The sequence below is a fragment of the Mytilus galloprovincialis genome, chromosome 1 (assembly GCF_965363235.1).
Source record: "Mytilus galloprovincialis chromosome 1, xbMytGall1.hap1.1, whole genome shotgun sequence".
In the NCBI taxonomy this organism is placed as follows: Eukaryota; Metazoa; Mollusca; class Bivalvia; order Mytilida; family Mytilidae; genus Mytilus; species Mytilus galloprovincialis.
The window spans coordinates 80,658,457-80,683,602 of NC_134838.1; the positions used below are offsets into that span (position 1 = coordinate 80,658,457).

The 25,146-nt window shown below is 30.8% G+C and overlaps 1 protein-coding gene across 9 annotated transcripts in view; it reads left to right on the forward strand.

The window, feature by feature from the left end:
* LOC143085372 (protein deacetylase HDAC6-like) overlaps positions 1-25,146 on the forward strand; it is a 63,368-nt gene that overhangs the window by 7,384 nt on the left and 30,838 nt on the right. For 4 of the 9 annotated variants that reach the window (XM_076261657.1, XM_076261683.1, XM_076261674.1 and 1 more), the window contains exons 2-11: positions 5,570-5,645; positions 7,560-7,710; positions 8,337-8,474; positions 11,831-11,902; positions 12,366-12,391; positions 21,210-21,314; positions 22,168-22,236; positions 22,641-22,767; positions 24,551-24,616; positions 25,039-25,098. In XM_076261657.1, coding sequence (XP_076117772.1) covers positions 5,614-5,645; positions 7,560-7,710; positions 8,337-8,474; positions 11,831-11,902; positions 12,366-12,391; positions 21,210-21,314; positions 22,168-22,236; positions 22,641-22,767; positions 24,551-24,616; positions 25,039-25,098 — 846 coding nt within the window. In that variant the 5' untranslated portion in view covers positions 5,570-5,613. Of the gene's footprint in view, positions 1-4,560; positions 4,994-5,569; positions 5,646-7,559; positions 7,711-8,336; positions 8,475-11,830; positions 11,903-12,365; positions 12,392-21,209; positions 21,315-22,167; positions 22,237-22,640; positions 22,768-24,550; positions 24,617-25,038; positions 25,099-25,146 lie in introns of those variants that run through there. The other 5 variants (XM_076261702.1, XM_076261722.1, XM_076261730.1 and 2 more) reach the window with 3 other exon arrangements.

The window sequence follows — 25,146 nt, forward strand, 5'->3', positions numbered from 1 at the left end:
TGTTATCTAGTAAAAATTCAAGGGCAGATATAGTATCAAAGCATGTCCAATTGACATAGTTTTTTTGTTTATTGCTACTAAAAAATGACTTAAAAGAGTTTGAACATATATATTCACATTCTGACTTTTTGAATGCCCATTTAATTAGGTGTGTGAATTTTTTCTTAATGAGAATGTGAGGCAATGTGGTATATAGGGTAGAAAAATCAAAACTTTGAACAGATTCAAATTCACCAATATAAGCATGCAATTTATCAAGTACTTCCAACAAGTTTTTGACACAAGACATACATGTACAATTAACTCACTCTATAATGTCTTGCAATGACATGTAAATAGTTCTGACACTTTTTGTTGCATTTTGTTTGAGAAACCCCCAAACTAATTATGGTAATATGGACCTCCTTTTATGTCATTGTCATGATGCCTAAATAAACACCATGATGGCCTTTTTGTTACCTATTATTAAATATGTTAAAGGATTCATGGATTAAAATCAGAATAAAAGAAATGTCTGTCTGGCTCATATACCGTACATGTACATGTATTTTTTGAAAACCCCTTGTCATGTTTGTTGTAACCAGCATGTCCAGACTTTGGTATTTACTTGAGTAAACAAAAATTGTATTTCATGACCATGGTTTTGCTGCTGTTGTGGTGGATTTATCATTAAATAATTAAAGTCATGAAAGTGGTAAAAGTCTGTAGTCATGGCATATCTCAGCTTTTTGAATTACAGGGATTTTTGAATTCAGTTACTTTTTGCCTTCTGAGAATTTGTTTACAGTTTTTAAAGTTGATGGACCTACATCACAACATGTTGGAATGGTACTCTGCTAATATTTAGTTCTAAATTACATGTAGTAAGAGCTGGTTGCAAATTGCACCTTTAAAGCAGGGTACAAGTGTTTTCAGATTTTATTTCAGGCAAAATCATCCCTGTTATTAAATACTTTGTTCAGACACCTTTTCAGTCGATCAATTAACTTTATGTAATTAATGAAAATATTGTTTGCAGCAAATTCAAAGAATATTCAAGATTAACTTTTCCCCTGGTTATAATTCATTTTGTAATCATGATAATCGTTTGGCATGCATATATGTACAAATGTATGCTAGCTGTGGAACTGTAGTTCATAGGTCCTTATGTTATTTTTGACTATTTGTGGACCATAGATAGTAAGGACCTAGATGAGCTATGGTTCCTCTGCTAGCATAAATGTACATGTACATGTTAATACATGTATGAGTTTGCTGTGTAAATTATGATGAAAAAAATCACATGTTATTATGTGTAATCACTCCACTTTCACATAAACAATGAAAACTAGAGTATTCAATACATGTTTAGATGTAGGTATGAAATGATAAACAATATCCATGTTTTTCTACTTTCGAAATGCATGATATGACAATGTTACCATGGTTATCAATTATAAGTATTTTGGAATATTGGTAAAATACAGTTTACATGTTTATCCAGTAGACATTATTTGAGTGTAATATCATGAATATGTTGTGACTAATTATAAAATATATATGTGGCCTTAACAGAACCACTTCATTTTCATGCATAGAGTCATCTGTTTGGGTCAGTCAATTAAGTTTCACATTTTGACCAAAATAACTCGTACATGTAATTGGATTCTTTTTTAATTCAACAGTCCCAATTGCAAGTCTCTTATTTCTGTAAGTCAATCTTGAAATTGTTTGCATATATATTGGTCACCCTGGCCTAGGCATCCAACTGTTTTAGTAGAATAGGTAGAGCACTGAGAAACTATTTATTTGACAGCACACCTAAATGAAACATGCAATGATAATTTCTTATACATGTATAACAGCTAATTGACTTTTTTTTTTTACTTTAATGCAGTTCAAAAAGGTAGATAAAGTCTTATGTCAAATTATGACGACTTAAGTCAAGTTCATTTTGTATAAATGTCTTCCATACATGTTTAACCTGTTTTATATTATGTATTTGTCAACTTTGTAAAATAAGTCATAAATAACATGTTTAAGTCTTTAGAAATAAACGAAAAGGCCATTGGGCCTCTTTTTTTATAACAGAGAACACAAGAATGACTATCAATGCTTTGAAGTTATATTAAGGTACAAAAATGTTCAAAAATACCAAATCCTTGTCCTATCAGTATTTCGCTCCTAAAATTTAGAAAACTTGTTCGAGTTTATAAAAACAGTATTATTTTAGTTGAACAGGATATTACACATGTTGTTTATTAATTAATGGTTTGTATGAAAATACGTTTATTTTTAGCTTTATTAAATAATAATCTCATTGTTATAACATTTTACTGTCATTTTTTTATTTTATGATGAAGTATGTTGCTTAAAAAATATTAATTATGACCTATTTACATCTTTAGATGTCAAAAACAACTCATAAAGATCTTTTGTTTAAATTTCATCAATAAAAAATCAAGAGAAATATTTAATAACATGAATTACATGATTTTAGTAATCAATTACAATATTGTACAATATACATTATCAAATAATGTTATTAAAATCAGAAATGGTCATAGCGTCTATGTCATTTGGTCTCTGATGGAGAGTTGTCTAGTTGGCAATCATATTTATTCTTTATAGGGAATAACCTGCGGCTTTCGTTGAATGGAAGACATAGATATAACAAGTCACATATGTATATAAATTTAGCACTTAATTTCATATAGTAGACATGGTAGAAGATGTAAATGCTTCAAACTATGTATCTAGAGATTTTATGTTACAAAGTTTCCACATTTGCCCATTGTCCTTGACCTATTTTAATGATTCAGCGACTGATTAGAAAAAAGGATTGTTAGTCATGTAAATTTCTCTTTTATTAAGAGATTATCATTGTCACAGGTACTTGTGGACAGGATACCCTTTGGGTGCCCCTGAGTGGGAGTACTCCTTATGACCCACGATGCAGTTTAATTTTGATTTTTTTTTAATTTAAATTGTTTTCACTTGGAATATATGTCGAAATTACTGACAAAGACCATTTGAGGTTTTTGTCAGTCGTCTGTATATGAATTGGCAGGCAAAAATCATGAAAATCTAGGATTTGGTTATTAAAAAGGTCAAAGTGTAATTTGAACCCTCCTTTCACTTTAGGCAGCAACCATTTGATTTTCTGGGGGGGGGGCTATGGTTTTTTTTGGAAAAAAAAGTTTGTTTCCAGTTTTTGGAGAAAAAAATTATTTGTTTTTGATTCTGAGAAAAAAAAATTGTTTGTTTCACCCTCAGCTGCCACTATATGTAATGCTAAAATTGAAAGAAAAAAATTGTTTTCGACTTGTCGCGAAAAAAATAGATTGTTTTTCACCGCAGGCGAAAAAAAAAATTTGTCCAGAAAAAAAAACCATAGCCCCCCCCAGAAAATCAAATGGTTGCTGCCTTAGCAAAATCACTACTTTCACTTTCAACAATCCATATTACATTTAATTTTGATGTCCTCAGAAAAAGTTGAAATTAAAAAGATCTGAAGAAAATATTATGAATGATGAGGAAAAAATATTTTAATGGGATAATTTTTAGCTAAAGTAAATAATTCATTGAGTCCTAAGGTAAGAATGTGGCAAAAAAGTCATTATTAATATAATCTTTAATGTTTTATGTACAGTATATGTATTTCATATCACATAGTTGACTAGTATTACAATCACTCATATTTTATTATGGTTCTAATTCTTGACATATTCTGCATTGTTCATTAAAGTTATTGATCATCACACAATCACAAGCTATTCAATTGACAAACATTTTTCTAGGAGAGATTAAAGATCTCTTCGACTTCAGCTTTACTGTGGGTTTTTTTTTTGTCAATAGAAACCATTTTCGTGAGTACAGTTGACCTATGAAATTAAATGTTAACAAATGAAATATTTTCTTGTATGCAGACTTTTGCGAAACAACGAAATTAAATATCCTCGAACATGTAAGTTTTCCTTCATTCATGAAAATTGGTACCCATGTCGGAAAATAAATGATACCACAGTATATTAAGAAAAGTCCCTTTCCTGCATGTACATGCATGACATATTTGTATTTTGCTTGTTGACCAGTGATATTTTAGCAGTAATAAATAAAGTTCCTCCAAGTCTCTATTATGTACTTGATGAGAAAGTTGACCTCAAAGTTTTATATAACTGTAATCAGTTGTTCATTCTCTTTGCAAAATAACTTAATAGAACTATTTATCAAAGTCTATTTTTACACCTAGAATTGTAAATGAAGAATTAATTTGAATATTACATACACTTGATACACATATATATACATGTAGGTATTTATTTGAAAGATATAAAGCAAGGTATGAAATTTCAATTTTCAGAAATTGTGCCACAAGGTTCATTAATTTATCCCAGAAATATATTGTTAAAATATAAAACAAGCTAACACTTGAGGCATGCATGGCCTAGTTTCAGAAAAGAATTACCTTTATTATTAAATATTATAAAAAATTTTTTTAGATTTAAATAATATTCTTGTATATTTTTTTTATAGATTCCAAATTTTAAATGTGACCCATTTAACCATGTGTATTCATGTTTGACTGTATGCATACATATGTTGTATACATACATATGTACTATATCTAAGGCCCGAAGTGACCTTTAAAGTACATGAAATATAATATACATGTTAACTACCACATTGTACCATGGTCAGATCTAAATGACCTAGAACAATGCTAGTTTTGTTCATAATCATTTTGCCCTAACAGGTGTTTGGCCGACATTCTGCCCAACTAAAAAATAATGTTAATTAGGGTGATTTACCTTTTAGTTACATATCTATTTTCTGTCAATTGAAACATTTAATTAGATTGTCAGCCATAACACATTTGCTGGTTTGTTTTTTTGGATTGATTGTATAAAGTGAATGCAATATTTTATATAATCAGATAATATTGAAGTTTTTTTTGTTTGAAAAAGTAGAAAGTTGACTCATCAGAAGATTGACTTGTTCCATATAAAAGCAGGTATGGAATTTGATATCGTCAATATATTTCTGATACTGGATTTATTTTTGTGACATGCAGTAAGCATCTGATAAATGGGTTTAAAGTGAAGAAAACAGAATATTTTTTGCAATTTGAAAAAAATAATGAAATGGTTCTGAAAGTTTCCATCAATGCTATGAATTTTGTAAATATATATGTTGAACTTTGAATAAGTGAACAAAATCTTAAATTTAGATTTTATATTTTTTTCATAAAGTTTTATGACACAAAATGTATGAAGTGTTTGGAAAACATTAATTAACAATTAATGTAATTAACTACTTTGTCATACTTTTAAAAGTCAATAATGACCTTTCATACTATCTTGTGTCAGTAAGAAATATGTCATTTTCATACATTTTATAATTACAGAAAAAAGACGTTAACGATACAAAGAATGAATTTGTTTCTATTTTTTCATCTACCGAAAATTTCCTGAGGTGACAGTTTAATGTCATTTTTGTAAGGATAAGTTGAAGAAAATTAAGATTAATGATGAAAAAAGATGTGAAGACATAGTTGTTAAATTTATGACAGTTTTGTTTTACTTTTTAGTTAACACTTCAAACAATTAAATGTGATATAGAATACCTACCGTAATGGAGGAAGAGGTTGATTCTGACGGTCAAAAGTAAGTTTTTTATTTACAATTGTATTTATATATTGTTTTAGATAATCATGATATTTCTTCTTATATCAAAATTCAAATGAGATGTTAGGTATAGGTAACACATTGTAATCGTCCATTTAACACATATACTAATTACCTGTTAAAGTTTAATGTAAAATTTTATCATGTTTATGAATATTTTCGAAGTTGAACAGTAAAAATATTAAAGATTTTATGTAAAAGGATTGTTGACCTATATTTAATAGTTGAATGATTTATTTTTAGTTGTGAAGGGGGGGGGGGGGGGGGCTGATGATTTTCTGGTTAAAAAAAAAAAAAAGATATTTGTAATGATCCAAGTCTATATTTTTTCATTGACAAGAAATTTTTCAACAAAAGAGTTACAATGTATTACAAATTCAGCAAAATTCTGTTTTTCAGAAGATGAGCTTTCATAGGTCTCTGAATGTTGAATAAATGATTTATTTGATAAGGATTTTTAAAGTCTGCACAGAAAACTTTTTCATCTTCTAGTCCGGAAACTAAATATCAAAATTTGTCCTTATATGACTATATTAAACTTGAAAATTTTCACTAGTCCAAATCAATATTTACTAGTCTAGGGCTTCAGACTAGTGGCTAACCGTGCAGACTGATTTTATGTGAACATACAGTTTAAGGGAATGTTTGAGCAGCATTCAAATTTAATCTGTTGGTTGTTGAAGGAATCTGTTTTTGTCCGTACTAGAAAATTTTTAAAAAGCATGTCTTAGGTATGCTGTTTTAAACAATGTGTTTGTGATTAGGTCAGTTGAAGGTAAAACACTAGTGACAGGTCAATTTTGATGCATGTTAAAGTTTGAAATTATGTCACTTCAAGAAAAACACTAGTAATAGGTCAATGGTATTTGGTATTCAGTTAGCATAGGCGTTTCTAATTTCCATGGAGGTTATGTGGTCCTGCATCTTTAGTCAAGGTTCATTGACTTTGAATGTTTTATGTGTACAAGTAAATTATGTATTGAATGTTTTACATAGTTAACATGGTTAACATTTGTCTCATTGGCAATCATACCACATCTTCTTTTTTATAACATACTACTGTATTGTCATTTTAATTTCAACATTTGCAGTATACTATCAAAATAAGGTATAGGCAAGACATATTTATGTCAACAGGTTGTTTACATTATTGAATCGGAAAATGTTATACATGTTATACTGTCATGTGGTTTTGCACACTTCTGGTAATATAAAATTGCATCACAATTCGTATATTCAGAACTCTAGTGTAAGAGTAATTTTCTATTTCATTCATTTTTTTTTTTTACATCAAGACAGCAGCACATATGATCTTACACTGTAAATCAAATATTCAATATTGGAAACAAGCATATTAGTTTTCTCGTTTTATTTGTCTTACATTTGTCAATTTGGGGCCTTTTATCATGTTTATAGCTGACTATGTGGTATACATGGACTTTGCTCATTGTTGAAGGCTGTCTGTGACCTATAGTTAATTTCTTTGTCCTTCGTTCTCTTGTGAAGAGTTGTCTCATTATCAATCAAACCACATCATCTTATTATGCCCCATTTATGGGCATTATGTTTTCTGGTCTCTGCGTCGGTCAGTCGGTTCATTTGTTCGTCTGTCCGTCAGTTCGTCTGGCTTCAGGTTAAGGTTTGGTCGAGGAAGTTTTTGATGAAGTTGAAGTCCAATCAACTTTAAACTTAGTACACATGTTCCCTATGATATGATCTTTCTAATTTTAATGCCAAATTAGAGATTTTCACCGATTTTCATGGTCCTGAACATAGAAAATGATAGTGCGGATGTATCCGTGTACTGGGGACACATTCTTGTTTACATATGTATTTTGAACTAATTGACTTTGCATTATATGCTACAATGTATATATATCTCCTCTTTTCCAGAAGATATAGAACTGCTGTCAGTTATGATGAACATATGAGTAGCCATTTTCATTCATGGAAAGAAGATTTCACGGAAAAACCAGAGAGATTTACTGAGACGATAAAAAGATGTAAAAAATATGGTCTTCTAGAGAGATGTAAATATGTACCTGTAAGTATGAATTAAACACCAATATATTAACTTCTAACATGTTTAAGATGATTACATATGTTAATTAATGCCAAATGGAATTATTAATGGGAAAAAGTCAATCTGTATCACTTTTTTGTGTCTTTTTTTCTTTATTTTTTTTTTTTTTTTAGAATTTTCATATCATGCTTCTTGCTTGATATATAAAATTAGTCAGAAACTAAAGATGCACAGTTGATGCACATGCAGTTGTCAATGTAATCATAAACGATGTCAAAGGGAATAAAGTGATAAACCCATGTTATCCTGGTCTTTCATTCTTTTTAAAGACTTCAACAGGTATATTAGTGTATAATCTTATGACTTATTTGCATTTTCAAGTAGCCTGGCATGGAACCTTGGTTCCTATAATTTGGAAGCAAAGGCCATAAATAACCATGATAACTGGAATGTTCAAACATGCATTATTAAGCAGACCTGAGAAAATCTAAATACTAAAAAACATTTGCAGAAAATTTTAATTAAAAATTTGAAAATAAGATCTCCCCCCCCCCCCCAAAAAAAAAATATTTACAATTTTTATCAGTTATGTTTGGCCTATAGACTTGAAATTTTATGTCAGAATTTTCCATTTTGTTTCTTTACAGTCTAGACTAGCAACAGAAGAGGAAATGATGGTTTATCATACCAAAGAATTAATAGATATCCTAGAAAAGTCTCAATTCCTGCCGTTAGAAGAAATGAGAAAGTTATCTCGACTGTATGACTACCTCTACTTTCATAAGGTAAACAGTTTGATCAGATAAATTAAGGTAAATTTCCTGTTTTACTGTAAGTAGTAGAAAAAGGGTGGACCAAATTTCAGAATTTAATAAATTGTTTACATTGGTCAAGGTTAAGAGACTTTCTCTTCTTTAAAAAAAAAAGGTCTTTATGAGGATTCTTTTCTGACATGTCTGATGGCTTTTAACATTTGTAAAATTTCAATAGTAACCATGGTAACACAACTATTTGAAAGGTATAAAAGTTGAACAAGACTGTTTTCAGGAAAGAAAATATGAAAGTGATTAAGATAAGAAATTGTAATAGCTATTTGAAGTTGTTTTATGTTTATTTTCTGAATATAAACTCATCATAGATACCAGGACTACATTTAGTATATACACCAGACGCGCAATTCATCTACAAAAGACTCATCAGTGACACTCAAATCCAAAAGAGTTAAAAAGGCCAAATAAAGTACGAAGTTGAAGAGCATTGAGAACCAAAATTCCTAAAAGTTTTGCCAAATACAGCTAAGGTAATCTATGCCTGAGGTAGAAAAGCCTTTAGTATTTCAAAAAATTCAAAAATTTGTAAACAGTAAATTTATAAATGTAACCATATCAATGACAATTCATGTCAGCACAATAAGTTATAACATATCGGAAATGACTTCCTTTTGAACCTCTGTTAGAGTGATTTAAATATAGACAAACACAAAGGGGGTTGGGGTGTTGAGGTAAAAAAGATGTCTTGCTACCCCCTTTTGACTAAGGTGAAAAATAGGAAATGAGGAAATGAATATATATCTATAACCAACATTCATTTTGTAAAATGAATCTGAATGGTTTTGTTGACCTAAATGTGGCCAGGTAGGCCAAAAGACTGTGTAGAAACTCCTTGTAAATCATTTTTTGTAAATAGAATTCAGTTACAATTAGTTTTGATGGATTACTGGTAGATTGAAGTTGGCTCCTAAGGACAAAAGTGCTTATACAAAGATATTCTAGGAAAAAGTGTCAATTTGATGTAGTTCTTTTAGACCTTGAACAGTACAAACTAATTTATTTCATGGAGACAAATGAGGAATACTTAATTATTCTTTTGACACCAGTTCTCACCAGACAGTGTCTGTTTAAAAAAGGGGTCAGGTTAATAGGTCAATTTTTTATGCCCCACCTACGATAGTAGAGGGGCATTATGTTTTCTGGTCTGTGCCTCCGTTCGTCCGTCCGTCTGTGCCTCCGTTCGTCCGTCCGTCTGTGTCTCCGTTCGTCCGTCCGCTTCAGGTTAAAGTTTTTGGTCAAGGTAGTTTTTGAAGAAGTTGAAGTCCAATCAACTTGAAATTTAGTACACTTGTTCCCCATGATATGATCTTTCTAATTTTAATGCCAAATTATAGTTTTGACCCCAGTTTCATGGTCCACTGAACATAGAAAATGATAGTGCGAAGTTCAGGTTAAAGTTTTTGGTCAAGGTAGTTTTTGATGAAGTTAAAGTTACATCAACTTGAAACTTAGTACACATGTTCCCTATTATATGATCTTTCTAATTTTAATTCCAAATTAAAGTTTTGACCCCAATTTCACGGTCCACTGAACATAGAAAATGATAGTGCGAGTGGGGCATTCGTGTACTATGGACACTTTCTTGTTTATGCCTTGTGGATGCAGTTTTGTTTTTACATTTTATATTTTATGACTGATTGAATGATTTTTTATGATTGATTGAATGATTGTTGGTGTTATAATGCCACTTGTAAGCGCCACTTTTGGGCTATTTCTTGGGCCACTGGCGCTCAGTATTTATGGGTGGAGGAAACCAGAGTGACCTTCAATAGGAAAACAAACTTAATCCTTGTCAATTAAGATTGGAGTCGAGTGCACCCGCATGAGCAGGGTTCAAATTCCCAACCTCAGTGTTTGCTGACTAGTGATTACAGTAGTAGAACTACTTGGACCACTTAGCCAACGAGGCCCCCTTATATTTAATGAGATGAATAAGTCTTCTGTTTCATACACTACTTGTTAAGCTTTAGTTTTGGACACTTACGTGTCAAGCAGTAAAGGTTTCAATGAATAGACATATTTGTAATGTAATCTTATATAAAAATGATCAAGCATAATCTATACTCAGATAATTAAATTTGCCCTGTTTATATTGAAGTGAGCTGCACATTATTTTTTGTATCAGACATATAACATGTATAAAAGTCAGTTTTAACCTAGAATTAAATAAATATAGGTTACCCTTAAGACTTAGGTACTGTTCTGGTAATATGCCAAGTGGAGGTGTTTGCCAGGTGTAAAATATGTTTATTTATTAGGTTATTCAACTTACATACATGTCATAGTTATGTTTTACATTATTTATTTTTTGACTATCATGTAACGCGGATATTATCAAGATGTCATCTAGTCATAGCATACATTGTTACATGTTTATATTTCCTACAGTTTTCTCTTACCTTAAAATGGTATAAAAAATTTTGGTGACATAATAATACGTCATTTAGTAAAACATTAACGGGGTATAATTTCCGGTAGTGTAAAGCAATAGCTTTAACATGAATAACATAGATAGTAACCACATTGAGTTTTTTTTTTACACTTTTCAAAAGTTCTCAGTAGTCAATTCTCTAGATAGCTTATTATACCCGGCTTTAAAAAAGTGGGGGTATACTTTCATCACATTTTTCTCAGGAACTACAATATAAGGATATATTTCTGAAATTTGGTTTCAAGGTTTATATAAGTCAGCTATATTGTGTGATGTGTTTTCAGATTCATCTCTCACCCCAAGGGTGACTGGGGTATAGAAATATGGTCACTTAGTCTTCTTCCGACCGGCAATAAAATGCTTGCTGAAGTGGGGCGTCCGTTTGGCTGTGCGGGATGTATCAAGTTCGCAGTCACGTCCAGTCAGAAGGGGGACGTTAAATCAGATGCCTCGTGTAAAGAGAGTGCCACGCTCTTTGCACGTTAAGAACCCTTGCAACAACTCTTTATGGGGTCCGTAGGTGGCCTGTTGCAAGGCAAAATTTCTGTCTCTATCCAATATACCCTCATTTTCCAGTGGCAGGTCAAATTTCCCCGTCCATCATCCTAGATGGCCTCTATTACAACAACCTAACTATTGTATTTATTGTGAACTTGTTCTCGTCCTGAATATGCATGAAATATTTGCCACTGGACGTTAAGCAACCAACAATCAATCAATCAGATTCATCTCTCAACAACTTTCTGTTTACTGACATATTTGGGGAGGGTATGATCAGTGAGCAGTAGCTCACAGTTTTACTTGTTCTGGTTGACTACTGGGAATTGCAGTTTGATTTTGAAATGTATGATTGTTAGATTGATAGTTTAATTTTTTTCAGGATATATATAACAATGCAAGACTTGCACTAGGATGTACCATAGACTTAGTGGAACAGGTTGTAACAGGAAAGGTTAGTTCATACAAATTGTATCTAATATTTACAGAATTTCATATGGCCAAAAATTTGTCCTTGTAAATTTGTAATTTAGAATATTTTACCATAAAGCATGCTACGGATTTATGTAAAATTGTTTTTTTTGAAAATATTTGCCCTATCATTGGAAAAATTGGTAATTGGTAATTGCATGTGAGAAAATTATTCTTTATAGAATGCTTGGTATCATCCAAGCATAAACACTGTTTTTGCAGTTCATCATCTACAATTAACTGTTCTTCAACTATGATTAAAACAAAAAGATTAAGATGGCCTATGGTCCAACTAAGATTGTATCTAAATATTCAAAGATAACCACAAGTTACATCTTTTATTGAACTTCTTCAAGTATTATCAACTATAATACATATAAACTGTATTAGACTTCTCAGAAATTCTATTATATATTTTCTGACAAAGAACTACTAATCTTTTTCAGGTTTTAAATGGATTTGCAATTGTTAGGTAAGTTTGAAATGTTTATATTTATACAATTATTTTAAAAAAAAAACTTTAACAGTTAAAATCTTCATAATAAACTGTTGACTCAGAACAGAGATGACAACCATGCCTTGTGATCATGTAAATTTCGAGCATGTTTATCTCACAAAGACTCAGAAATCAACCAATCAAAATACAGAATCTGGTGTTGAACCTAAATTACTAAGTAAAGTTTTATAAATGTGAGCCCAGAAGTTATAAGGTAACCTAAATTACTAAGTAAAGTTTTATAAATGTGAGCCCAGAAGTTATAAGGTAACCTAAATTACTGAGTAAAGTTATATAAATGTGAGCCCAGAAGTTATAAGGTAACCTAAATTACTGAGTATAGTTTTATAAATGTGAGCCCAGAAGTTATAAGGTAACCTAAATTACTGAGTAAAGTTATATAAATGTGAGCCCAGAAGTTATAAGGTAACCTAAATTACTAAGTAAAGTTTTATAAATGTGAGCCCAGAAGTTATAAGGTAACCTAAATTACTAAGTAAAGTTTTATAAATGTGAGCCCAGAAGTTATAAGGTAACCTAAATTACTAAGTAAAGTTTTATAAATGTGAGCCCAGAAGTTATAAGGTAACCTAAATTACTGAGTAAAGTTATATAAATGTGAGCCCAGAAGTTATAAGGTAACCTAAATTACTAAGTAAAGTTTTATAAATGTGAGCCCAGAAGTTATAAGGTAACCTAAATTACTAAGTAAAGTTTTATAAATGTGAGCCCAGAAGTTATAAGGTAACCTAAATTACTGAGTAAAGTTTTATAAATGAGAGCCCAGAAGTTATAAGGTAACCTAAATTACTGAGTAAAGTTTTATAACTGTGAGCCCAGAAGTTATAAGGTAACCTAAATTACTAAGTAAAGTTTTATAAATGTGAGCCCAGAAGTTATAAGGTAACCTAAATTACTGAGTAAAGTTTTATAAAGGAGAGCCCAGAAGTTATGAGATAACCTAAATTACTGAGTAAAGTTTTTTGAATGAGAGCCCAGAAGTTATAAGGTAACCTAAATTACTGAGTAAAGTTATATAAATGAGAGCCCAGAAGTTATAAGGTAACCTAAATTACTGAGTAAAGTTTTATGAATGAGAGCCCAGAAGTTATAAGGTAACCTAAATTACTGAGTAAAGTTTTATGAATGAGAGCCCAGAAGTTATAAGGTAACCTAAATTACTGAGTATAGTTTTATAAATGTGAGCCCAGAAGTTATAAGGTAACCTAAATTACTAAGTAAAGTTTTATAAATGTGAGCCCAGAAGTTATAAGGTAACCTAAATTACTGAGTAAAGTTTTATAAATGTGAGCCCAGAAGTTATAAGGTAACCTAAATTACTGAGTAAAGTTTTATAAATGAGAGCCCAGAAGTTATAAAGTAACCTTAATTACTGAGTAAAGTTTTATAAATGAGAGCCCAGAAGTCATAAGGTAGCCTAAATTACTGAGTATAGTTTTATAAATGAGAGCCCAGAAGTTATAAGGTAACCTAAATTACTGAGTAAAGTTTTATAAATGAAAGCCCAGAAGTTATAAGGTAACCTAAATTACTGAGTAAAGTTTTATGAATGCGAGCCCAGAAGTTATAAGGTAACCTAAATTACTGAGTATAGTTTTATAAACGAGAGCCCAGAAGTTATAAGGTAACCTAAACTACTGAGTATAGTTTTATAAATGAGAGCCCAGAAGTTATAAGGTAACCTAAATTACTGAGTATAGTTTTATAAATGAGAGCCCAGAAGTTATAAGGTAACCTAAATTACTGAGTATAGTTTTATAAACGAGAGCCCAGAAGTTATAAGGTAACCTAAATTACTGAGTAAAGTTTTATAAATGTGAGCCCAGAAGTTATAAAGTAACCTTAATTACTGAGTAAAGTTTTATAAATGAGAGCCCAGAAGTTATAAGGGGGTTGTTTTTTTACTGAGTAAAGTTTTATAAATGAGAGCCCAGAAGTTATAAGATAACCTAAATTACTGAGTAAAGTTTTATAAATGAGAGCCCAGAAGTTATAAGGTAACCTAAATTACTGAGTAAAGTTTTATGAATGAGAGCCCAGAAGTTATAAGGTAACCTAAATTACTGAGTAAAGTTTTATGAATGAGAGCCCAGAAGTTATAAGGTAACCTAAATTACTGAGTAAAGTTTTATAAATGAGAGCCCAGAAGTTATAAGGTAACCTTAATTACTAAGTAAAGTTTTATCAATGAGAGCCCAGAAGTTATAAGGTAACCTAAATTACTGAGTAAAGTTTTATGAATGAGAGCCCAGAAGTTATAAGGTAACCTTAATTACTAAGTAAAGTTTTATAAATGAGAGCCCAGAAGTTATAAGATAACCTAAATTACTGAGTAAAGTTTTATAAATGAGAGCCCAGAAGTCATAAGGTAGCCTAACTAACTGAGTATAGTTTTATAAATGAGAGCCCAGAAGTTATAAGATAACCTAAATTACTGAGTAAAGTTTTATGAATGAGAGCCCAGAAGTTATAAGGTAACCTAAATTACTGAGTATAGTTTTATGAATGAGAGCCCAGAAGTTATAAGGTTACCTAAATTACTGAGTAAAGTTTTATGAATGAGAGCCCAGAAGTTATAAGGTAACCTAAATTACTGAGTATAGTTTTATAAATGAGAGCCCAGAAGTTATAAGGTAACCTAAATTACTGAGTATAGTTTTATAAACGAGAGCCCAGAAGTTATAAGGTAACCTAAATTACTGAGTATAGTTTTATAAATGAGAGCCCAGAAGTTATAAAGTAACCTTAATTACTGAGTAAAGTTTTATAAATGAGAGCCCAGAAGTTATAAGGGGGTTGTTTTTTTACTGAGTAAAGTTTTATAAATGAGAGCCCAGAAGTTATAAGATAACCTAAATTACTGAGTAAAGTTTCATAAATGAGCGCCCAGAAGTTATAAGGTAACCTAAAGTACTGAGTATAGTTTTATAAATAAGAGCCCAGAAGTTATAAGGTAACCTAAATTACTGAGTAAAGTTTTATGAATGCGAGCCCAGAAGTTATAAGGTAACCTAAATTACTGAGTATAGTTTTATAAACGAGAGCCCAGAAGGTATAAGGTAACCTAAATTACTGAGTATAGTTTTATAAATGAGAGCCCAGAAGTTATAAAGTAACCTTAATTACTGAGTAAAGTTTTATGAATGAGAGCCCAGAAGTTATAAGGTGGTTGTTTTTTTACTGAGTAAAGTTATATAAATGAGAGCCCAGAAGTTATAAGGTAACCTAAATTACTGAGTAAAGTTATATAAATGAGAGCCCAGAAGTCATAAGGTAGCCTAACTTACTGAGTAAAGTTTTATAAATGAGAGCCCAGAAGTTATAAGGTAACCTAAATTACTGAGTAAAGTTTTATAAATGAGAGCCCAGAAGTTATAAGGTAACCTAAATTACTGAGTAAAGTTTTATAAATGAGAGCCCAGAAGTTATAAGATAACCTAAATTACTGAGTAAAGTTTTATGAATGAGAGCACAGAAGTTATAAGGTAACCTAAATTACTGAGTATAGTTTTATGAATGAGAGCCCAGAAGTTATAAGGTAACCTAAATTACTGAGTAAAGTTTTATAAATGAGAGCCCAGAAGTTATAAGGTAACCTAAATTTACAAATGAGAGCCCAGAAGTTATAAGGTAACCTAAATTACTGAGTATAGTTTTATGAATGAGAGCCCAGAAGTTATAAGGTAACCTAAATTACTGAGTAAAGTTTTATAAATGAGAGCCCAGAAGTCATAAGGTAGCCTAAATTACTGAGTATAGTTTTATAAATGAGAGCCCAGAAGTTATAAGGTAACCTAAATTACTGAGTAAAGTTTTATAAATGAAAGCCCAGAAGTTATAAGGTAACCTAAATTACTGAGTAAAGTTTTATGAATGCGAGCCCAGAAGTTATAAGGTAACCTAAATTACTGAGTATAGTTTTATAAATGAGAGCCCAGAAGTTATAAGGTAACCTAAATTACTGAGTATAGTTTTATAAACGAGAGCCCAGAAGTTATAAGGTAACCTAAATTACTGAGTATAGTTTTATAAATGAGAGCCCAGAAGTTATAAAGTAACCTTAATTACTGAGTAAAGTTTTATAAATGAGAGCCCAGAAGTTATAAGGGGGTTGTTTTTTTACTGAGTAAAGTTTTATAAATGAGAGCCCAGAAGTTATAAGATAACCTAAATTACTGAGTAAAGTTTCATAAATGAGCGCCCAGAAGTTATAAGGTAACCTAAAGTACTGAGTAAAGTTTTATGAATGCGAGCCCAGAAGTTATAAGGTAACCTAAATTACTGAGTAAAGTTATATAAATGTGAGCCCAGAAGTTATAAGGTAACCTAAATTACTAAGTAAAGTTTTATAAATGTGAGCCCAGAAGTTATAAGGTAACCTAAATTACTAAGTAAAGTTTTATAAATGTGAGCCCAGAAGTTATAAGGTAACCTAAATTACTGAGTAAAGTTTTATAAATGAGAGCCCAGAAGTTATAAGGTAACCTAAATTACTGAGTAAAGTTTTATAACTGTGAGCCCAGAAGTTATAAGGTAACCTAAATTACTAAGTAAAGTTTTATAAATGTGAGCCCAGAAGTTATAAGGTAACCTAAATTACTGAGTAAAGTTTTATAAAGGAGAGCCCAGAAGTTATGAGATAACCTAAATTACTGAGTAAAGTTTTTTGAATGAGAGCCCAGAAGTTATAAGGTAACCTAAATTACTGAGTAAAGTTATATAAATGAGAGCCCAGAAGTTATAAGGTAACCTAAATTACTGAGTATAGTTTTATAAACGAGAGCCCAGAAGTTATATAACTGTGAGCCCAGAAGTTATAAGGTAACCTAAATTACTAAGTAAAGTTTTATAAATGTGAGCCCAGAAGTTATAAGGTAACCTAAATTACTGAGTAAAGTTTTATAAAGGAGAGCCCAGAAGTTATGAGATAACCTAAATTACTGAGTAAAGTTTTTTGAATGAGAGCCCAGAAGTTATAAGGTAACCTAAATTACTGAGTAAAGTTATATAAATGAGAGCCCAGAAGTTATAAGGTAACCTAAATTACTGAGTTAAGTTTTATGAATGAGAGCCCAGAAGTTATAAGGTAACCTTAATTACTAAGTAAAGTTTTATAAATGCGAGCCCAGAAGTTATAAGGTAACCTTAATTACTAAGTAAAGTTTTATGAATGAGAGCCCAGAAGTTATAAGGTAACCTAAATTACTGAGTAAAGTTTTATAAATGAGAGCCCAGAAGTTATAAGGTAACCTAAATTACTGAGTAAAGTTATATAAATGAGAGCCCAGAAGTTATAAGGTAACCTTAATTACTGAGTAAAGTTATATAAATGAGAGCCCAGAAGTTATAAGGTAACCTAAATTACTGAGTAAAGTTTTATAAATGTGAGCCCAGAAGTTATAAGGTAACCTAAATTACTGAGTAAAGTTTTATAAATGAGAGCCCAGAAGTGATAAGGTAACCTAAATTACTGAGTATAGTTTTATAAACGAGAGCCCAGAAGTTATAAGTTAACCTAAATTACTGAGTAAAGTTTTATAAATGTGAGCCCAGAAGTTATAAAGTAACCTTAATTACTGAGTAAAGTTTTATAAATGAGAGCCCAGAAGTTATAAGGGGGTTGTTTTTTTACTGAGTAAAGTTTTATAAATGAGAGCCCAGAAGTTATAAGATAACCTAAATTACTGAGTAAAGTTTTATAAATGAGAGCCCAGAATTTATAAGGTAACCTAAATTACTGAGTAAAGTTTTATGAATGAGAGCCCAGAAGTTATAAGGTAACCTAAATTACTGAGTAAAGTTTTATGAATGAGAGCCCAGAAGTTATAAGGTAACCTAAATTACTGAGTAAAGTTTTATAAATGAGAGCCCAGAATTTATAAGGTAACCTAAATTACTGAGTAAAGTTTTATAAATGAGAGCCCAGAAGTTATAAGGTAACCTAAATTACTGAGTAAAGTTTATGAATGGTAACCTTAATTACTAAGTAAAGTTTTATAAATGAGAGCCCAGAAGTTATAAGGTAACCTAAATTACTGAGTAAAGTTTTATGAATGAGAGCCCAGAAGTTATAAGGTAACCTTAATTACTAAGTAAAGTTTTATAAATGAGAGCCCAGAAGTTATAAGATAACCTAAATTACTGAGTAAAGTTTTATAAATGAGAGCCCAGAAGTCATAAGGTAGCCTAACTAACTGAGTATAGTTTTATAAATGAGAGCCCAGAAGTTATAAGATAACCTAAATTACTGAGTAAAGTTTTATGAATGAGAGCCCAGAAGTTATAAGGTAACCTAAATTACTGCGTATAGTTTTATGAATGAGAGCCCAGAAGTTATAAGGTTACCTAAATTACTGAGTAAAGTTTTATGAATGAGAGCCCAGAAGTTATAAGGTAACCTAAATTACTGAGTATAGTTTTATAAATGAGAGCCCAGAAGTTATAAGGTAACCTAAATTACTGAGTATAGTTTTATAAACGAGAGCCCAGAAGTTATAAGGTAACCTAAATTACTGAGTATAGTTTTATAAATGAGAGCCCAGAAGTTATAAAGTAACCTTAATTACTGAGTAAAGTTTTATAAATGAGAGCCCAGAAGTTATAAGGGGGTTGTTTTTTTACTGAGTAAAGTTTTATAAATGAGAGCCCAGAAGTTATAAGATAACCTAAATTACTGAGTAAAGTTTCATAAATGAGCGCCCAGAAGTTATAAGGTAACCGAAAGTACTGAGTATAGTTTTATAAATGAGAGCCCAGAAGTTATAAGGTAACCTAAATTACTGAGTAAAGTTTTATGAATGCGAGCCCAGAAGTTATAAGGTAACCTAAATTACTGAGTATAGTTTTATAAACGAGAGCCCAGAAGTTATAAGGTAACCTAAATTACTGAGTATAGTTTTATAAATGAGAGCCCAGAAGTTATAAAGTAACCTTAATTACTGAGTAAAGTTTTATGAATGAGAGCCCAGAAGTTATAAGGTGGTTGTTTTTTTACTGAGTAAAGTTATATAAATGAGAGCCCAGAAGTTATAAGGTAACCTAAATTACTGAGTAAAGTTATATAAATGAGAGCCCAGAAGTCATAAGGTAGCCTAACTTACTGAGTAAAGTTTTATAAATGAGAGCCCAGAAGTTATAAGGTAACCTAAATTACTGAGTAAAGTTTTATAAATGAGAGCCCAGAAGTTATAAGGTAACCTAAATTACTGAGTAAAGTTTTATAAATGAGAGCCCAGAAGTTATAAGATAACCTAAATTACTGAGTAAAGTTTTATGAATGAGAGCACGGAAGTTATAAGGTAACCTAAATTACTGAGTATAGTTTTATGAATGAGAGCCCAGAAGTTATAAGGTAACCTAAATTACTGAGTAAAGTTTTATAAATGAGAGCCCAGAAGTTATAAGGTAACCTAAATTTACAAATGAGAGCCCAGAAGTTATAAGGTAACCTAAATTACTGAGTATAGTTTTATAAATGAGAGCCCAGAAGTTATAAGGTGGTTATTTTTTTACTGAGTAAAGTTTTATGAATGAGAGCGCAGAAGTCATAAGGTGGTTTTTTTTTCATGATATATTATATTTAACAGTCAGGGGACTTACTGAAATAAGTGATTTTTAAATCACTTATTTAAGTAGCAAATTCGAGGTTTTGTCACAAATTGGAATTTTGTATTTTTTTCAAAATTTTAAACACATAGATTTAAATAATATCTTTTAATTAGTAAAATTAAAAAAAAATAAACTTTTTGCTTCTTTTAAGTAGCAAGGTTTATGCCTTTGATGCTATCATTTAGCTGAAAATTCTATTTTAGTTGAAAAAATGCTATTATAATGGCTTTACATAATGAACTGATACTTTCTTAAAAGATTTTTCCCAGCATTGGGAGTATTTTTCCTGTGAAGTTCAAGGTTTCATCTTCCAGATTATGTAATAAAATTCGACTGTTCGCGATAAAAATTTCACTGTTCGGGGGTGTTGAAATTAGTGGGGGTTATTAAAAGAATGATACTTAAAGAAGTGATTTTTGGGAAGAAAATTGAGGTCTGATACTTAAACAAGTGATTTTTATGTCATTATCCTAGATTCAGTACAAGGTCATCACCTGAAATGACCTGGTTATCCTAGACAACACAGATGTTGGTTCTGATAAGTTTAGAAACATAATTAGTCCCTGGATCATTAGTATTCTATATTTAAAGCTACAATAAAATTAAATCACTTCTTGTAGTGATTAATTTGTACTACTTAAATAGGTGATTATTAAAGAAAGACAACTCTAACTTCCAACCTTTATGGAAATAATGTTACTTGAATCAGTGATTTATAAAATCACTTATTTAAGTAAGTCCCCTGACTGTTTAATATTTATTGGTCTTCCCTATGCTCAGCTCTTCATAAAATTACATATTATGACTGGATTGTTTGATATTTTTGCTGATGAAAGTCAGTATCAAAAATGAAAATGCCATTATTCTATATATTCCAATATATATTGAAAAATAGTTTCCTTTGTTATCAATTGATAATCATGATAATTTGAATCAATTTTTAGAAAAATTACTATGCTATACAAAAATATAGTACATGTATCATGACTATTGTCCAAAGACTGTTGTTATAATTTGTCCACAAAAATTGACACTTTTGTATGTTAAGTGTTTTTTATTGTGAAGACTTCTTTTACAGGAAAGTAAATGTTAAATGTGTTTTGCTTTTGAAATCTTTTTATTTAGATAATAAAATATATTGTAATTTTAACATTTTTTTTTGCAGACCACCAGGTCATCATGCAATGAGTAATGAATTCAATGGATACTGCTATTTAAATAATGTAGCTACAGCAGCCAAGTTAGCTATCAAGAATCATGGTTTGAAAAGGTAACATGTACATTTAAGAATAAATCTTAAGTAATAGTCCATGAAAAACATACACAATAGTTGTGTTCTAATTAGTTTATACATGTATCATCAAATAAGTTTGACTTCTAATTGTCATCACAAAGTTAAAGTATATATAAAAGTAACACAAGATATTTATTTGAAAATTTAAAAAAAAAATCAAAAAGATAAGATATATGTGGAAAAGATTCAGAAAAGGTTAATTGTTATTTTATGAATCCTGGAGACAAAAATAATGTCTTGCCTTGGCTTACACTGGAATCTGAAATGAATGTCTAAATGCCCTGAGGATGTTATAAAATGGATGGACTAAAATTTTATAATACAGACATATATGTGAATGAATGTAGTGCCTCAATGGCAGAGTGGTCTAGGTAGTCAAACCACTGTATCACTAACCAGACAACACTGGGATTGTGATTTCAAATCACACATGGGGCAGTGTACTTAACTCTAATCTAAATTCACTAGGATTGGCAGTTTTCCTGCCAAAGGTAGTTGGTTCTCTCCCAGCACGTCAACTTCCTCCACCAATAAAATATACTGCAACGAAATAGGACTATAATGTTGAAGTGGCCTTTAAACACCAGTCAACCAATATATTTAAATGATTCATATATTTATAAGGTTAATAAACTTTTCATACATATTTGAATAGAAAAAAGAAGATGTATTATGATTGCCAATGAGACAACTCTTCACAAGAGAGCAAATAACACAGAAATTATCTTTATTTATGTTGACTTAGTCATCTCTAAAACTTTTTATAAAATATGATTGTCAATCTGTGTGCCTATTGTAGATATAGATTCATTCTGTGTTCTTATTTCAGGATTTTGATACTTGACTGGGATGTTCATCATGGCCAAGGAATACAGTATTGTTTTTATGATAACCCAAAGTTAGTTTTTATATAGCTAAGAAACATCTTATTGGTTAAGATAAGTGATTGAAATTGAAAATAAGCAGATAGTGTTTCGTTGCCCATGAGACAACTATCCACCAGTACACCTAAGAGTGATTGTCTTGAAAATGCCTGAAATATTTGTCACTGGATGTTAGGCAACCAACAATCGATCAAAAAAATGATGAGGATTTAAACAAGGATTTGAAAGATAAACTGTGAAACAAACTTTCAATTTTTTGTTTTTTGTTATTTTAAACTGTTTCATTGAACTCTAATGGTCAATATGTTTTGAAATTCAGTGTTGTAAAAGAAATATTTTGCTCTGCCATGTAATAATTTTAGATTTACTTTTTACTAATTATTTAAATTGATGAACACTTTTATTTTTTTATTTTTAGTGTGTTATATATCTCCATACATAAATATTTAGATGGGAAGGAATGGCCATATTTACGAGAGTCAGATTATGACCATACCGGTGAAGGGGCTGGAGTCGGATTTAATGTTAATATACCTTTAAATGTGGTCAGTATATATTTAATTCAGAAGAATATAGAATGCAATGTGTTATTGTAATAAAAAGAATATTGGCAGACTGAGATTTGTATAGCTGATTTTGTTGTAAAATATGCTTGTATCTCATTAAGCGAAAACAAATCTGGGTTTCAAACTTAAACCGAGGAAAACACATCAATTATAAGAGGAAAACAACAGAACAACAGAAACACTGAACTGCAACAAAAACAAATGCCAAAAACACTCTTTAACTAAGCATACTAAGCCAATCAAACACAAACACTAAAGTCTTATTAAGTTCCTTAAAAACACAGTACTACCTGTATAAGAACAAAATAGCAGAATAACTGGATTGTGGTTTTTTGGGGGTATGTTGTTGGGATACTGTATTAGTAATGTATACCCCACATTTTCCTTTTAACCACACTGGATTATAACTGACAATGTTGACTCCCTTTCTTTATATAAATTTAACATTTGTGTTTAGATATGTCTAAGAGCTAGATATAAGAGAATTTGACTACATGACATAATGCTGTAGTATTACGGAAGTGAGTTCAATGCAGGATATTAACAGTGACTGACTATTTCGAAATTTATAATGTTGTTTCAAGTTATCATTTAAGTTTTCATGTTTATTTTTTATGTGCACACTTATAACTTACACATGTTTTAATGTTCGGAGTGTCTATTCGTCCGGCTAGCCGGACGAATAGTTAAAAATCTCTATTTCGTCCGGCCATCCGTCTGCGGATGCGCAAATATTCAATATCAATAAAAGTGTCATGTGACGTGGAAAGTGTCCCGGATGAGGTGTCGGATAACACACGCGGTGTTGGATAACACACGCGCGTATGCAATGGACGTGTTGAGAATTGGAGATTGTGATTCATATTTAAAGATGTCATAGAGAAAACCAGAGAGAATGTGATTGCCTTAAACAAATGTCTTTAGGAGTGATTCCAGAACAATAGCGTATACATGTTTACTGTGAGGAATAAGCCTGAAATTAAAGTGAAATTGATGATTTAGCCCAATTACCTTATGGAGGCTAAAACGCATTCTTAAAAAATACTATATAAAAATTGCTTGGATGCATTATTTTTTAGTTATACTACAACGCAGATCTATGAACATACTGATATGCCTGGACTGGGAATAAGACACCAGGGTTTGGGTATCCCCCCTTTTTTTTGTTGTATCTAATATACATTTTTTTTTTTAAATTTTTTTATCGAAAACACAATCCTCCTTTTGGGTACAGGTAACACGTGCCTGCCCTTCTCAAATTTCATATGAATTAAAAATTGCCGAACAATTTAAATGAAGAATGGTGCATAATCATATGAGGACCTTACTTTAACCAAACTCCACAGAAACTATAAATTTAGGATCTTTTGAAATCATAGATGAAGCCAATAATGATTGGCCTGACTATTTCCCTTACAGGAAATTCATAGGCAGAACAACAAAAGAGAGAATCATTTAAGTTTTCATGTTTATTTTTTATGTGCACACTTATAACTTACACATGTTTTAATGTTCGGAGTGTCTATTCGTCCGGCTAGCCGGACGAATAGTTAAAAATCTCTATTTCGTCCGGCCATCCGTCTGCGATTCTCTCTTTTGTTGTTCTGCCTATGGATTCTGGCTAGCCGGACGAATAGCCACTGCCTTTAATGTTTATATGACAGATAGGTTATGGTAACTGTGATTGCATGGCTGTGTTTCATCAGATTATTTTACATGTGCACACTTATAACTTACACATGTTTTAATGTTTATATTACAGATAGGTTGTGGTAACTGTGATTACATGGCTGTATTTCATCAGATTATTTTACCAATAGCTTATGAGGTAAAGTGTCTTTTATTTTAGAGAATAGAAATTTAAGCAGACTAATGTTTGTTATACTATTTAAAAAAAAAATCATGATTTTATAAGGTAAGCAGAGGAAATTTTAATCAGGAAGAATCACCAGGCCATAAAAAAAATAGGTTTGTTTGCCCAAACGCTACCTACCCAGAAAAAAGCTGCCTACTCAAATTCTTTTATCAGACAAACTTTATTTTGTCAACTGTGATATCTGAATTATTTCCTTGAAATATGACATATATGACAAGACCTCAGAATGACAATATATTTAGTAACAATGGCACAAATGAAATGTTAGAAATACATTGCATGTCTGTTCAGAAAAAGGTAAAATACTTTCATTATCAAAATTGTTAGTATCCTGAAACATAACACATGTATTAAACATAATTTTTTATTTTCAGTTTGATCCAGAGTTAGTAATAGTATCAGCTGGCTTTGATGCTGCATTAGGTTGTCCAGAGGTAGGATTACTTAGAATATCAAGTAGTTGAATAAAATATCCATAGCTT